The sequence below is a fragment of the Anser cygnoides genome, chromosome 1 (assembly GCF_040182565.1).
Source record: "Anser cygnoides isolate HZ-2024a breed goose chromosome 1, Taihu_goose_T2T_genome, whole genome shotgun sequence".
Lineage (NCBI taxonomy): Eukaryota > Metazoa > Chordata > Aves > Anseriformes > Anatidae > Anser > Anser cygnoides.
In genome coordinates, this window is record NC_089873.1 from 205,995,181 (window position 1) to 206,010,800 (window position 15,620).

Sequence of the window (15,620 nt, forward strand, 5' to 3'; positions counted from 1 at the left end):
TTTGGAAAGTATCAACTAGCCCAACAACGATGCTTAACGTCAACATGAAAAGTTTGCCCTCTTGTGGCTTACTTAGCTTCAAAGGATAAATCCAGTGTACTTCACCAAGACCAAAAGTACTCTGCAGCTAACCTGCAATAGAAACCTGTGCGTGTGTGTAAATGCTGATATTTTTTGTACGTATGTATGCAGGCATGTATTTTTTACTTATTTATTTTTAATTTAAACCTCACAACCCAGCCACAGAAAATACAAGAATGCTGAATGCAAACTGAAATTAAAAGTTTTGTCTACAGAATTCTACTTGTAATTTTCTAGAGCTATCCCTCAACTCCAAAATTCACATAGCTTATATCATACTGACTGTTTGCAGTAGCAAGCAATGTTTACAAATACTTTCTAATAAAGCCTGAAAAGTATACAAAAGCTTTGCTGTTTTTTAAACACAGAAGATCCAAGCAGCTGCTATGCTTGGCATCTTGAAAAATAAAGCCCCATAGGAATTCATGTTGTGGAGCAAAACAAACTTACTGCTTTTTGTTTAAATTGGGGTTTTATTCATTTGTTTAATTGTTCTACAGGATTTGGTGTTACTGTGATGTTCACACTCCAAACCAGCTCACAGGCATGTAGTTCCCTTCACTGCAAAAGGCTGGGAGACGATGGTAGAAATCAGTAAGGAGGTGAGTTTTAAATAACACCACAGAAAAAGGTACCTCCAGCACTCAAATCTGCATTCAGAACAAGCACTACAAACTTTGAAGCAGAAAAACGTAAGTAGACAGATACAGTAAATCTTATGTTCATGTAAAGTTGGACACAAAACAGGCTAAAATAAAGATTTTCTTTCAAAGATAATTAGTGGAAAAATTTAGCTGAAATAGGAATGAACTCTTGTAACTGTTCTCAGAAAAATATCGTTTTCTGTATTACCTCATTTCCATACACCATTAGATGATGGGTTGTGATGAGAGATTTGAAGACCACTACCCAGCTACTGTTGGTCGTTCTTTCAAACAAACTGTCCGCCAGCTGTGGGATGTTCACATTCATCTCATTTGTGCACTGGATTAAATCTGCAAAATAGATATTTTCAAAATTATTATTACATGTTCTATGACGGAAGATCAATGACAAAAAAATCAGTACACTGATTTTATAAATGAATATTTCCAACAAAAATGCTGGGGCTTTCCAGGGAAATGAATAATTTTTTGAAAAGCACCATGTCTCTGGTCCACCAGAACCTCATAATACAAACTCCACTTTCCTTGCTGCCAAGACTCCAGGTGCTCCTTTGTTTTTTGCAGTTGCCTTAGAAGGTCCTGGAACAGAATCACCAAAATAATTTATGCTGCTTCTGACTAACAACTCCCAGCTTCAACTATCCAACACTTTAATCCAACACTTTAAAGAGCAAAAGAATTCTTAATTGCTACTATTTAATGAAGCTTTGCTGGAAGACTAGAATTAATTTTTAGTATGAAAACTCAGATTTTTGGCTTCCAAATGAACCAGTAAACTCTTCTAGCCTTTGGTACAGTGTGAGCAATAAAAAATTTAAAGACTGCTTAGTCTTGATACAGTGCAATCAACACCTTCAAAAGTGCAGCAGAAGTGTAAAATGAAAGAATACACCTCTAGCTATAATGCCAGAAGCTGACAGGTTAATTTAGTTAAAACACTGTTGGTTCTTCTTAACAAAGCATGGTTAGGAGCACAGCAGAGACCAAGGCTGGCTAGCTGAAACAATGCTACCCAATTTTTATTCCGTGGACTTCTGATAGACAAGATCTAGTGAATCTTCAAACGGGTGTTTAAAAAAGTTACCCTGCCTACCTTCCTTCCAGCTTTGCTAGTGTCACAACCGTCACCAGGAGAAGACAAAGTTGAAAAACTGCCAAAATAATAAGTAGCACTCCAGTAACTTAGTTTCAAACTCTGATGAATGAAGAGGTGATTTACGAGCATGGTGCTACAGCAACACACACAGAAGCAACTATTAAGATCGAAACGTGACATAAGGCAGCTTGCTAGCACTGAATATGAAGCTTTAACTTTGCTCTCCACAATTACCGATGACATTTTACTGTTATTATCACTCCAAAAATCAGTCACTGGCACTCCGATAGCCTTACCAATAAGCATCACCCAATAAGGATCAAAAATCAAGCCTTTGTGTGGTCTATTGGGACTTGAACTGGAGACTTTCACCTGAAAGGTTTCATTCATCCTTGAAGGCAAAGCTCTGATCATGGCAGGACAACCTCTCATCCGGAAGGACTTGGGACAGACAATCTTTCTTCAGACACACGAAGCAGGCAGCACAGCCACCATAAACTCGGAACCAGTGCTGCCAGAACTGGAAGAGCTGCCATTTACAAGTGTAATTACCAAAGGAAGCATGCAGGAAATGACTTCCCCATCCAAAAGGCACTGAGATCGAGAGATTAGCCCTTCCTTTAACTACAAGTCAAACTGGGATGACTCCAGGCATTCATGACCTCATCTTTAAGTCACGGTTATCTATTACTGGAGGATGACTTTTGGTCTTAAGACAATGCGAGGATATTACTCAGCAAGAGAAGTGCTCTGAACCGGATCATTAAAACCAAGCCCTGCAGCTTCATCTCCAGGCCCTGCCACCTAAGGAACAACCCGAGCTGTTCTGTGCGAGGCTATCTGGCAGCACCACACATCAAACACACAGGTAGGCATCGCGGGATGGCACATTTTGCCCTAAGAGGTGCAACACACAAGAAAGCCAGAACTTCTACGATTAAACGCAACATTTGCCAACTAGTCAATAGTCCCAAAGAGGCGTCACCTGAAAATCCACTACCTACAGTTACTGAAGAAATCCCATCCCTTCTAGATGGGATCTTCTGCTGAAAAGAAGTGCTTAAAAAAAGACTTCGAGATCAGGCTTTGGGATCTGCTGCTGTGTGAAAGAAAACAGGCTCTGTGACAGCAGCAGCAAATCATCCCTCACAGGACTGATGAGTGTTTGTGTGAAAAGCATATGAATGAACTTCGGGGTGGGGGAAGAGAGGGCAGGCACGTTAGGAAGGAGAAACATCAGCCAACTGGGAGAAAACGGGCGAGAAGAGAAGTAAACAGGCAAGTCTGGCCTTGAATGGAAGGAAATGCATTTGCAAATGCAAACAAGGGGAAGAGTGACTGTGAAATAAGTTACTACAAAATTAGTTTAGCAAGTTAAGAAGCTTCTTTCTATATAAAATGCAGGTTGAACAGATGCACAAGTGTGTTCAACAGAAGATATTTTCATCAGCACAGATGCTTAATAGCCTGGTACATCCTTCTACACTGAAGTGCCTATGTCAGATGTACTTTGGAAAAGTTAAAGCTATCTGAAAGCTTCTTTGAAAGTATTTGCATGAGGAATGCTCATCAGGTAAAGAAACACACCAGCGATTTGCGTGCTAGGCAGGGCACGAGAAGCAAGCAGCGAGGCAGCAGGAGGGACACGGCGCCCCGCATCCTGCTGCCTGCGTTGGCTCACCAGGCAGAGCGTCACACGCGGCGTTATTTATCCTACCCCACCGACAGCCCTCATTAAGGGAGGGAACAAATGTATAATTAGTTTCAACATCCTACGCCTTAACACGAGGTGTCTCACGCCCGCCCATCAAAACACCAGCTGCGTATTTGGAAACCCAAGTGCCCAGAGCAGCGGATCTCGGGCCCCAGTAACCAACCCCACGGGCAGGTGCGCGGCCAACGGCACCCACGGGCAAGGCACCAAAAGGAAAAGATTTCACCTCAGAAAAGGCCAAAAAAAAGATAAAACAACCCTCGGTGAAAGAGTGGTGACTTTCAGGGTGGTGTTTTAACTGTGATCTTGTTGTGCGGGGGAGGACAAGGAGGGTTGACTCCTTACACCCCCACCTTTCCAGCTCCAAAAGCTTCTCCAACTTCCACGGCGCGCAGCACACGGCACAGAAACGTGAAATAACCAGCAGGGATCGTCGCTGCAAAGAAAGCAGCGCTCGGCAACAAGAACTTCAAGTTCAGCTTGTCGCTGGCTGGGACAGGCGTACACGGGAGGCTTAGGCTGCAATTAATGCACAGCCACGGATGTAGCCGGGGACAGACAGACAGACAGGCCATGGGGATGGCCGGGGTGGAAGGAGGCGGCTTGTTCATCCGCACAACACAAGGCTAACTGAGGTGGGAGCACAGGGAGGGAACATAAAAGCTGTCTTCGGTTCACAGCAGGTTCCTGGAGGCAGCAGATGTCGCAGCAAAGGGAATCCACACCACAAAAAGGGGAAGATCCACGCAGTGGAAGCAGTCAGGTACCAGAACCTGTAAGAAACCACGTTTTTAAGCTTACCCTGGTCAAACAGCGGGATGATTTGTGGACCTTCTGAAGACTTCGTGATTTTTTGCCCAGTCAATGTAAAGAGAATAAGAAAACGGGCACACAAGAACAGAGAAGTGATGTACACAGTCTAGAAGAGTTGTCCAACATAAATATATTTCAAATAAAGGTTTCAAAGCCTTAAACCTCTAAGTAATAAGAGGGTCCGTAGAATTGTTTCACCTACCTACATTAAATCACATATCAAATTTCAGGAAAGATTTCAAAATTACATTATTTCCTCAGAATCATTTTTTTTTAAACTAGAAAATACTGAATCATTTTATTACATCACTTGAAAGTCATTTAGCAGTAAAGACTTTTTTTTTTTTCCTTTTTCAGCAAAGCAAGATCTTTCCAAAGAATCACGACAAAGGTCTGGCCTGCAGACTTTCTAGCGACACCGAAGATGTGCAACTGCACCCACACCAAAGCAATTCTATTACTTCAATCTGCTGAGGTCAGCCGATACGGCCTGTGCAGCATCGTGTTGTAGAGTACCTTGGGTGGGAAAAAGAACGTATTTGCTCTCCCAACCCAGATATCTACAATCTTTACAGCTGCTCGGCCTTCCTTACGGGACAGAACCAAATGATTCATTGTTTTTACTAAAGCATTACACATCGATAGCTGGTTGTGCAGAGCAGTACAAAGGTGAGAGGCACAGCAAGACCGGGGATTCACACCCAAGAAACAAGCAGCTGTCTGTGCACAAGGCTGCTTTGGTGCAGCGTCTACAACACACCAGGCATGCTGCTGTGGATTAGCCAACCCATGGCAAGCGGTGGCATGGACCCAACGAGGCAGCCAGGCTAGACAGTTAGGCAGAAGCAGGGCCACAAATTACCCTAGAGAGCACGTGTGCTGTCAAGATGTGCCCCTGACCCAACTAGTGCAGGAGGAGAGGCTGAGGGAACTGGGGGGGTTTGGGCTGGAGAAGAGGAGGCTCAGGGGAGACCTTATTGCTCTCTGCAACTGCCTGAAAGGAAGGGGTGGGGAGCTGGGGGTCGGCCTCTGCTCACAGGTAACCAGTGATAGAACCAGAGGGAACGGCCTCAAGTTGTGCCAGGGAAAGTTCGGGTTGGAAACGAGGAGACATTTCTTCTCAGGAAGAGCAGTCAGGCATTGGGACGGGTTGCCCAGGGAGGTGGTGGGGTCACCGTCCCTGGGGGTGTTCAAGAAAAGGCTGGACGTGGTGCTTAGGGACACGGGTTGGTGGGTGACATTGGTGGTAGGGGGATGTTTGGACCAGATGACCTTTGAGGGCTTTTGCAACCTTGATGGTTCTAGGATTCTATGACCTCATTCTGCACGGAGCATCCTCAGAAGACAAAAGCCATGAACAACTACTTTGCTTCCCCACATAAAGCAGCCCTAGGTTACCTAAGCAAGTTTTTATTCATAGAATCTTTTTGACTTTTTTTTTTTATCATGTGAAAATAACTTGGGAAGCTACATCTGGACGAGTGATTTATGGCGCAATACTTCCAGTAACAGTTGTGATGAAGGACCTCATTATCCCAGTGTTAATAAAAAAGTGAAAATATGGCAATACACACTTTTTTTAAACAGATTGTTTAAGTTTGGCTTAAAACAGGATCAATTTTTCTGAATAAGAGTGCTTTGCTCTTCATTGATACATGTGTGTGTATACTGCATGCAGTTTCATGAAGCTGACTGGGAAACAACTAGGAACCAGGTGCCTCAGCCCTGGAGAGCAGCTCACCTACAACAGTCAAACCAGCTGCTACCGGGAAAAAAAAGCAAGTTGCAAGTCCTGCTAGAAATTCAGGTAGTTTGCACTGCGAGAATTGGCCCAACTTCTTTATTTTTTAAAAGCCTGTGATAAAACAAAGCTCCAAAAGCAGGGTTTCAGAAGATGAGCAGGTCAGTTGCCTATTGCTCCTGTTTAAACAATCCAAGTTTCTTCCCGAAGCTATCCGGTATGCGAGGGGCATCGCCTGGCTGCCGGATTTCCTCTTGCTCCCTAGGTGGTAGCGCTGTGAAGTCTCCCGTGTCCCCCAGCACAGCTTCTCACGGGAGTCAAGCTCATGTTTGACGCTGCCCGCTGGCACAGAAATCGGTGTCACCAACACAGCATCGCAGCTATGTACAAGATTTAGTACAGAAATGGCCATCTGAACAATAAAAGGGGGGGGGGGAAAAACATCCTGCTGCATATTTTAACTTTGAAAACCGTTTGATTAAACCGTAAACTTTTTAAACCATTTGTTTTCTGCCTAGCCACCAGAACAGCAACACACAAAAAACCACCAGTGAGGACCAGTCAAGCACAGGGCGTGCTAACACCTGAGCTTACACATCCAGGATACACACACACAGCTTCGGGTCCCATAGGAGGCTCCAATCACCTCCCATTTGTTCTGTGATCTTCCACAAGCACACACTTAACGCAGCTGTGCCCAATAACAAGTGCTATAGATGATTAGTTTCCTGATTTTTAATGAAAAGTTAAATAACATTAAATAAATAAATTGAAATTATTGAAGCACCACCCCGGTGATCAAATAGCTAATTTCTTGGTATCATTCTTTTGGGGCAGATGTGTGTGTCATACCTGTACTCTACCACAAGCCACTGTCAAAGTTTAAAGGTCATTTTGAATAGATTACACGCTCTGCAGATAGCATATGCTTCCTTAGTTCAGATAAACTCAGCGACCAGACAAGGAAAGTACTCTGCCAGGAGGGATACACCTATCGTCTCACACGCATTAAAACTTTCACTAAGAATTCTTAACGCCCTACTCTTCCAAAACAGCTAGGATCTATTATTCTAAAATACAAACCACCACAAGTTGTAGCACCCTGGGGTAGAGAAAGTGAAATTATCCAACCGACTCCGTCAAGTTGTCAGGAAGTTCTCTCCTTTGCCTTAGCACTTCATCTTTAAGGGGAGGAAAGCCAATAGATACTATTTGGATCCATCAACATACACGAAATTTAAGTACAAGCCAACTATGCGTCAAATCAAGTTTATCTAACTCAAACTTGCAGCTACAGCCAAAACACATAGTGAAGGCATATATTCATTTTTTAGATATCAAAGGAAATTTAAAACATTTCTTGAATGGATTTAGTGATTATTCCTTTGAAATTATGTCAACATAGAGGAACTGAACAGAACACAACACGATCCATTTAGCATATGGATTAGCTTTCAAACCGAAGAGATAACGCATGGGTGACTGACATTCCACTTGCATGAGGAAACGCACATGGCTAATCATTAAAGGCAGAACACGGGACAATGTCTCTACTTGAAATAATCCTACCCAAGAGTGCTCATTTGCTTAAGATCCATCCTCCCTTTCACCTCCAGCTGTACCAGTGGATTTTAGTTAAACTCTTGAACTAAGAACTTGAACAGCTATTGATTAAAGATCCCCACCATGGGAGCAGTTTCTCCAAAAACCAAACATCCAAGGCTAAACCATTTGCATTTTATTACTGTTCTGAAGATCATATACAGTGGGGAAATTCTGGTGTCTGTACTTAGCCCAGCAGTTGAAACAGCAGAGCACAAGCTATAGTTTTATAGGACTTCAGTTCAATTCCCTTCTCTAGCTGCCTAGATTTCCATTCTTATAGCTCCCAGGTTATAACCCTTGCTGCTGTGCTGGGCTCTCATTTTCTTATGTTAATATTTTTCACTCTAGGTAAATATCTGCTCACTGGAAAAGAGCAAGAAATGTGAAACTTTCCATCAGTTGGTCATCAATCTTAAATGCGATGCAAATGCTGAATATAAGCAGCTATGAAATGGTTTCACAGCTAGGGAATTACAGAGGGCTGGACGAGAATCTCAGCAGAGACGTGACTCCTTCCCTTCTGACCATGCACAGCATCACAGCAGCTACTGGTGTCAACTTTCTAGGAATTTGGTGAAAGAAATTTGAAGTCAGCAAGCTTGCCTTAAAATGGTTTCTAATCTGAAACAATCAGATTTATGCTGTTACTAAGTTTGCCACTAGACAAAAAAAATATTTCCTTTGATTGTGTTAAGAATACAGCTAAAGCAAGCACTAATGGTGGTGTAAAACAGTTTTTATTATTTCTAAACAACTGTTATATGTTTCGGATTAACACTGGCAGTCCCCTCAGAACAGCTAACATGATCTATATATCCATGTTGATTTTACCTATCCCCATCGCAGGCTCTGGCAGGGTGCATGTGCCTGCCAGATCTTTCTTTTCCAGGAGGACATGGAAAGCATTATGCAATAGAGAAAACTGAGGAAAAAAAAACAAATGAAGACTGCAGGTACATTAAGGTAGCATTTTGCAGCAAATTTCAAATGAAGCAGCCACATGTTGTAGCAACAGCATCAGTATTTTCCATGAGTCAGTTTTTATTTTGTCATTTCCTGATCTAAAACTTTCCTTTTAACCCACAAGTTTTCACTCTTTGTGCAACGTTTAGCATAAGACTTTAATTTCTTTACCTCCTATATTTTTTCTAGTTGCTTTGTTTTCTTCAAGTTTCCACAGCAGATCATTGTGCTACCTTGAACAGAAGGTGAGTCAAGATGGCCCCTTGATTTCTAATGTCCAGTCTGAAGCATCAAGAAGAGTCACTGTCATCAGGGGCTGCTGCTGATAAGAATTGCTTTGGATCATCGAGGTGTTTTTTTCCTCATCTTGACAAGCTGATTATGAAGGTAGCAAGCACTTCCGTAGGTCTTAAAGTCCATTCTTATTTTACGCAGTTACAAAGAATTATTTCCCCAAAATTAAGACCGAAAAATGAATAAATGAACTTGAAAGTTGAACTTGAAAAGGCTTCACAAATACATACCAGTTTCACTTGAAAACATCATGAACCCCTGCAGAACCCCTCAAAAACAGACCATTTAGCACGTATTATTCTTCAGTATTTGAACACCAGAAGATTTAATTGTGCCATGAAAGGATTCTGGACCCTTATAAAACACATGAAACCAGAAATACTAAAGTAAGAACAAAATAACGGAGGTTGGCTGATCATTAAAATCTCCTTTGACAGGCTAACAGTTGTGCTGACTGCAAACCCTGCTACATTCAGATCTGATTCTACACATTCCAATTTGAGTCTCAAACCCAGACAATTTAATGTATACATATGGTAAATTTCTAACTCATTTCCCAACTCTTCCACAGATGATGCCCTTACTTAATTACGGGAAATACGGTTAGGAAGTTGGTGGATGTAAATAAATAATTCTCAATAGAAAACCAATTTGTCTAAAAGCAATAATCAAAGTAGCTCTTTTGAATGAGAATTAATTCAAGCACACCATACTGACAATTCTTTCAAATTGATTTCTTCCTCAACGAGATACATTTGGTAACTGCAAGCGAAGCCTGTGCCAAAGCAAAGAAACCCCAAATGACATATTTAAGTGGTCAAGAGAGAAAGAATGATGTTAAATTTTAGCATGAGCCAGCAAGAGAGATTTTTATCTGCCAGAAGGATATTATATAACTCGCATGTCTTTAATAACTGAGTGAATACCTAATTATTTTCACAGTTACCAGAAAATATCTGCATTTGCAGTAGAAAACAAAGTATTCCGTAGACTGCATTTTTTCTCAACTTAGTTGTGGTTTTTCTTTTCCCTGCTATTCTGAATTAATGTATTTGTACCAAACTTCTTTACTAGATGGAGTTTTCCACAGCAGACCTCCCAGTGCCTTCATCCAAGTCCCCTCAACAGCGGGACAAGGAAATCTAGACGATACATTTCTCCTAACAACAAAAATTCCAGCTGATGACTCTTCTTTTGCACATCATGTGTTTCTAAGAGCTAGATACACTGACTCAGGAAACAATCTGTGGAAGAGTTAAAGAAATCCAAGAATGACTGTTCTGGGCTTTCCGTGCTTACAAGGAACATGATTAATCTTATTCATATTAGATAAGCAGAATAAAAAAGGCAGAAGGCAAGTTTAATATAATGTAGAATAACTTGTTCTACAGCCAACAATTTCTATTTTCATTTCATCAAGTTGTATCTTGCCTTTTTTTTCCCCCCTTTCCAGTTCAAATACGACTAAACTATTCCCTCTCTCGCTAAAACTGTAATTTTCATCTGCAATTCTTGGAAACTGTTTTGTGTTTCTATCAGTAAGCCTGCGAACTCAGCAATACTGCCTCGGTATCTTTAACAGTCCAGATTTACTCCTATGGCAGCTCTTTGACTAACCTTCACTTCTTGTGTTTGAGCACTGTAAAAGCTGTCCAAGATACTTCATGTGAAAGTGGAGTAGAGTAGGAGCAGGTTCAGCTGGGTAACTGCTTCCACCAGGACTTCCGAGCAAGCTCAGGAGCTTTTACCAGCAAACAAAGCATCAATAAATGAAATAAAATAAAAGAAACAGCTCAAAAACCAACAGGTGGGTCACACTAAAAAACAAGGAAACTTCCTATTAATTCCCATGTACAGGGAGGTTGCCAATTATCATTTTGATCTGATTTTTTTTTTTTTTATGTTTTTTCAAAGTTCCCCAGTTACAAACACTGGCAATGGCGAGTCTGATTGAAGACCTACCAGAATATTGCTTCCTCTATCAATTCTTACCTTTAGACTTACTGTCTTACCTTTAGACTTACCGTCACGTTATTAAGGCTCACACTAAAGCACTGCTTCAGCCACACATGTAAATACAACTGTCTAGCTTCAGGTTTTTTTTGTCTCATTAATTGAGAAACAGTTACAGGCACAATTACACGTGATTAAGTGTACCGTGATGGCACATAAACAAGCTAGAACAGTTCAGAAACTGGATATACCAACACCATGATTCTTCCCTGCTCATCTAACCAGATACAGTTCTCCTAGTAAAACAACATCGATTTTAAGCTGTTCCATTTACCCCGCGAGCACGATCACATTACACTTTTGGACAAGAGATGCTGCAGGTATTCTTTCAAGTTCAACCAGGAGAACCACCTGAATTGCCAGCGCATCAGAGCACAATAAAGGAAACAAGTTATACGTCATTAGGCTCAGAGAGATGAAAAGTCACCCATGGTGGGCAGCACCTCCAGAGGTCACCTATGCTGACCCCACATGCAAAAAGGTCCATTTTGACCAGTTTTATGACTCCTTTTTTTACACAAGGAAAAGGCAATCAAGCTCACACTGAGCAGATTTCAAATTAACAGATCCGGCTCAGGTGGCTGCTGCTACAAGGCAACTCACTCCTCCGCTCCCCCAGCACCACTACCCTGCAAGTAAAACACAAGCCACAGCTTGACTTAGACCTTAGACCTAGACCTTGATCCACAATCCTCATGTAAGTCAAAGGTTTTTTTGTGGGGGGAAACACAAAACCATTTCACAGCAACAGGTTGGGCTAAGTTCCGCAGAGTAGAAAAAACAACAGGGAAGCAGGTGAGATTTAAAATACATTTTCCTGCTGACTCTCTCACCTAACTACCCTTTATATCACTTCACCCACTAGCTACGTTATTTTCAAAGCCCCTCGTAACCTAGCCTATGACACCAACGAGGGGTGGAAAGGACCTCAGTTAACACACGATTCCCCTGCTTCAGGTGAGGGACAATTATCTACAGGACATTTCGCGGGACAGCTCTCTGACCTGGAACAGGGTGGTGCCACTCCTGTACCTGCGAGCCAGGCACAACGCTATTTTCTGTCATCCGTTTTCTTAGTAAAATAAACATTTTCCTTCCAATGTTTCTTAGCTGTCCAGTTATCTTCCTCCTAACTATACAAACTACCCAGCTGAACTCTGCATCCTCTCCAATTTCACTTTTGTTCCCCTCCAAAATATAGCGCCCAAAACAGCGTAAGCTCCCCAACACCAAACATAAAGGAAAGCTTTTTGCCCCATACTACACCCCCCTAAGGTCACCCACCCTTACTGCAGCCTAACATTGGTGCTTCACAATGAAAGTGAGAAGAGCCAAAGCCTCTCATAGTGCTCCAGCACTGCCAGATAATCCTTATTTTATACTCAACCTTGACATCCTCTTCACCCATTCAGAACTCTGTACTTGCAAGCATTCGTGGAGTACTGCTACAATTTCTCAGCATAACTTTGCCTTCTAATCTTGTCCTGAAGAGCAGCTGCAACACCACCACCGCACATTGTATGCCAACATACCGCTTATAAGTACCATCTAGCACAAAAGAAACACGTAAGGACATATTCTCCTCTTTAAATGTCTTCCAGCTTGATGGCAAACCACACTGTTGTTCCTCAGACACTCACTCAGAAAAACAACATCAAAAACCACTCTTGTTCTTGTTACCTGTACCCATTGAGATCAGTATTTCTAACAGGAAAGAACTAAGAGTCTATGGGAAAAAGCAATAAATTATGTAAAAGGTAATAGTCACCTTCCTGTAAGCAGTTTTCCAGGTCCTCTCCCTACAAGTACTTTTTGTCTGCTGTCCACAAGTACTCAAAGTTTCATAGAGAAAGCTACCAAAGATTTATGAGATTACCTGAGCTGGAATCAAGAAGTTTATTTCAGGGGGTGTTTACCAAGTCCTGCCGATCTGAATTCAACTAGCTTAAGTAATCCTTAACATAGCTTTGGGTAAGGATCTCTGGAGTGGATGTATGTACTGACAAAAGTTACTTCAGATGAAGAACCATTAGCGATAAGACATTTTTCCACAAAAACTGTTTTGATGGCATAAACTACATCTCTGAGGGATTTTTGGTAGTGTCCAACCTGGTCTTGGGATGGGGCATCCACAGCTTCTCTGGGCAACCTGTTATAGTGCCTCACCACCCTCTGAGTGAAGGATTTCCTCCTAATATCTAATCTAAATCTCCCCTCTTTTAGTTTAAAACCATTCCCCCTTGTTCTGTCACTGTCTGCCCAAGCAAGAAGTCACTCTCCATCTTTTTTAAGCTCCCTTGAAGTATTGAGAAGCTGCAATGAAGTTACCCCAGAGCCTTCTTCTCCGAGCTGCACAGCCCCAGCTCTCTCAGCGTTCCTTCAGATGAGAGGTGCTCCAGCCCCCCAAATAAACTTCCAAGACCTGCTAAAACAACTGAACAGTTTTGCTCCATGTTCAATTACGACAGTACCTTTTAAAAGCATTTTATCACAAAATCAGCCCTAACTAACTATTGGCTTCCCCTGCCAAAACACTAGCATATTATTCCCACTGAAAGCATCTGTAAACGTAGAGCCTTGATCCTATCTTTACAAAAATGTGTAATAATGAGCTTACGGAACATATTTTAAAGGTGATTCTTGATTACAAGATGAAAACTGCCTGCATCTGCCAGCTCACATGACAACCGCCGCATAAGCGGAACATTTAAACCCAGCATTTAACCCAAGGTCATCTTTAAACCAAGGAAGAAAAAATATATTCTTGCGCAGTGATCACTTACACTGTTTTAATGAAGAATAAAATTACGAACAGTTACTTGTTCAGTGTTGAGTTGGTATTTTCAGAGAGCTGAACTGCAAACAGTTGAGGATGCATCCACTTCTTCATGCTCCAACGAGGTAGCCACCTGCTTTCTAGTGTCCTACTGTCTGAGGATACGTTAGGTCTGCCATCAGAGTTCTTTTGGATGGGCAGGCTTTGATTTTGAATGACAGCCATCCACCTCAATACTGAAATATTAAGTATACGGTATAAAATTTACAGTGTGGACTGTTATACAGTGGCTGAATGGAAGTGGACTGGAGTCAGAACACTCCTATCTTCTTGAAGACAGAGTACTTTGAGAACCGTATAGCTTCAAACACTTCCATCTCCTACTGACAACAGGGAGCTATTCCAAGCCAATTGTCTTCACCCAAGTTCATCCTAGAGTTTACCTTAAGGTACTCAGAGAGGGCACTAGCATGGTTTACTGGTAGCTGGGAGAGATCTGCAGGTTACGCCAAGGATACTGGCCTTCAGGTCCCTCCACCAACAAGTACACACAGCACGCTGGCTTTTCTCTGACACAAATGGTGCCCAAGCCATCTGCTTTTACATCTTATTTTTTGTGATAGCATGCACTTACAACCTTTTCCTTCTGCTGCAAAGAACTGGAGCCTGCAAATATCCCACAGCTCTTCACCTCCACACAGTAAGAAGTTGTGCTGATTGAAGTGCGTTAAAAAAGAGCTTGTGAAGCACGTGGACAAACCAGTGTTGTACTGCCAGTAGTGAGCAACCTGCCCTTACAGACTACTCTGGAACGCCTCCTGGACTCATGCAGCACATTACATTAACGGTATGCCCTTACCTGGTAGCATGCTGTCAGCATTAAACCACTGGAGTCCAGCCTACTGGGACAGAGAAACCGTTTTGTATGTAGCAGACACACTGCAGCAAAAAAATCCTCGCCATGCAGTGCTTTTGCAGCAAGAAGGTAGGATTTAAATATACCTACGGCTTCCTCTGATATTTGCGACTCCCTTAATCCTACATTAGAGGAAAGCACGCAGAAAACTTGCCTGACTTTGAGCCCAGACACATTTTGTCAGTAAACACCTCCTCCAGCAGAGTTTCTAAGCTTTAAGTATTTTTTGTATATATGAAGTATTCACACCATTGCAGTTTAGGTGGGTTTTGCTGCAATGTAGGTGTTTGGCTACCTTCCGCATCATTTTGTTCTAAAGGATGCACCAGAAAACAGTTCTGTAGTGACAATACACCATCGTCTTCTAGCATAGTGTAACTTAAACCACCACTGAATGCCAGCCTAATTTCCTACCACATCTCATTGAACAGATTTTCAAGCCACAAAATTCTCCCTTTATTTTAGAACCTATCATTCACATGCAATTAACTTGTTTTTCTTCTTTTTGAACAGCAGTGTTGCATCTTTTAATTAATTTAATAGACAAAACCAAAGATGAGAAATAATCAAAGCCATCTGATCTGAGGTTTTCCTACTTCAATACTTGTCTCATTTCACGGGCTCAAAAGCCTGATTCGCTCCAGCAGAGTCGTTTGGGATCTCTCTTATTCTCCTCCCATTCTTAAAACACTTTGGAAATTGGATTTTCTTCTAAACAGAATCTAATTCAGAATATCCCATTTCACCTACACGCCTTTGAGAGACGAAAAGAAACACGCATTTGAGTGAAAGGAGCTGTGCCCCGCGTTAGCCTGCCTCCATCAGTGCTGAAGCTGCAGATCGAGATGCACAGATCCACCTCCCGATAGCAAAAGGGTTCAGCCGCACTGTGACCTTCTCTAGATCAAAATTTCCCTGTTTCTGGGAAGCACTCATCCACAGC

At 42.1% G+C, this 15,620-nt stretch overlaps 1 protein-coding gene across 6 annotated transcripts in view; it reads right to left on the minus strand.

Annotated features, from left to right (window-relative positions):
• The window catches only part of PICALM (phosphatidylinositol binding clathrin assembly protein), a 65,447-nt gene that overhangs the window by 36,273 nt on the left and 13,554 nt on the right, over positions 1–15,620 (minus strand). For all 6 annotated transcript variants that reach the window (XM_048080946.2, XM_048080945.2, XM_048080948.2 and 3 more), the window contains exon 2: positions 934–1,076. In XM_048080946.2, the coding sequence (XP_047936903.1) occupies positions 934–1,076 (143 nt within the window). The remainder of the gene's footprint in view (positions 1–933; positions 1,077–15,620) is intronic.